Raw genomic sequence first — 986 nt, forward strand, 5'->3', positions numbered from 1 at the left:
ATGACAAGTTCCAGCGCCTCAAATCCGGCAAATCCTGCCAACTTCGATCAATACAATCAAGTGAAAAAACAGGCATTTTACTTGGAGATGGATGAATTAATGAGGTTGAGGGATGAGGTTCAGGGGGAGATAAATAGACGTGCAAGTGAGATTGCTGAACGTCAGAGAGAAGAGGAGGAAAAGAAGAGGAGAGAGGATGAAGAGACTGAATCGATGTTTGTTGCTTGGTTACCGAAGCATTATGAGAGGTCAGATCGGAAAACGGAGGAGAGGTCTGAAAGGAATCATAGGGGTCCAAAGTGTGGTAGTGCAACTGAGAGTGACTCCGAAGCGGATTCTGCAGCAGGGTACGAGTATCATGTGGAAGAGGTAAACACTAGTGAAGAAGGATTTGATGCTGCTGAGGACGGGCTAAAAATGGAGAAGTATCTTGATTGGAAGTTGCGAAGACGGTTTGAGTTTGAGAGATCCAATCCAAAGATATTTTCCAGAACCATGCAGGAAGGAGAACCCAAGGTGGAAGAGGAAAAGCTTATGTTGATACATCCCCGAACTGCTCAAGTTGAAGATTCCAGTGACTCTGATGAAAATCTTCCTGATGCCTCCAATGATGATGAAGAAGAAGATGAAAGTGATGAAGAGGAATCGTCTTATGGAGATACTGATACTTCTCCAGCTTCATCAGGCAGCAGTTGCAGTGAACATTATGCGGAGGACGAGGACTGGAGCTACGATGAAGAGGATTGGTAAAGTTCTCTTCTAGAGTGTCGAAAGCATCCAAGTTTTCATACTTTGAGAAAAGTTTGAAAATGATCAACAAGTTTTTTATAAGATGGCTTTCTCGATGCTTGCTCTTGGTCTTCTGAATTTTACTGCTGCTGTTGATAAACAGGTTACTTGTCTTCCTCCTCTTTTGATCGGTTTTTGAAGAATGTGTTTTATTTTCTAGTTGATGCGAATAGATGGTGTTTTTAAAAAGGTTTTTC

The 986-nt window shown here is 42.2% G+C and overlaps 1 protein-coding gene across 1 annotated transcript; it reads left to right on the plus strand.

Annotated features, from left to right (window-relative positions):
• Nucleotides 1-750, plus strand: LOC113272451 (major centromere autoantigen B-like). Its single transcript, XM_026522282.1, has one exon. The coding sequence runs from the start codon at nucleotides 1-3 to the stop codon at nucleotides 748-750; it is 750 nt and encodes a 249-aa protein (XP_026378067.1).
• The last annotated feature ends 236 nt before the right edge of the window (nucleotides 751-986 follow it).

Source organism: Papaver somniferum, chromosome 4, assembly GCF_003573695.1.
Source record: "Papaver somniferum cultivar HN1 chromosome 4, ASM357369v1, whole genome shotgun sequence".
In the NCBI taxonomy this organism is placed as follows: Eukaryota; Viridiplantae; Streptophyta; class Magnoliopsida; order Ranunculales; family Papaveraceae; genus Papaver; species Papaver somniferum.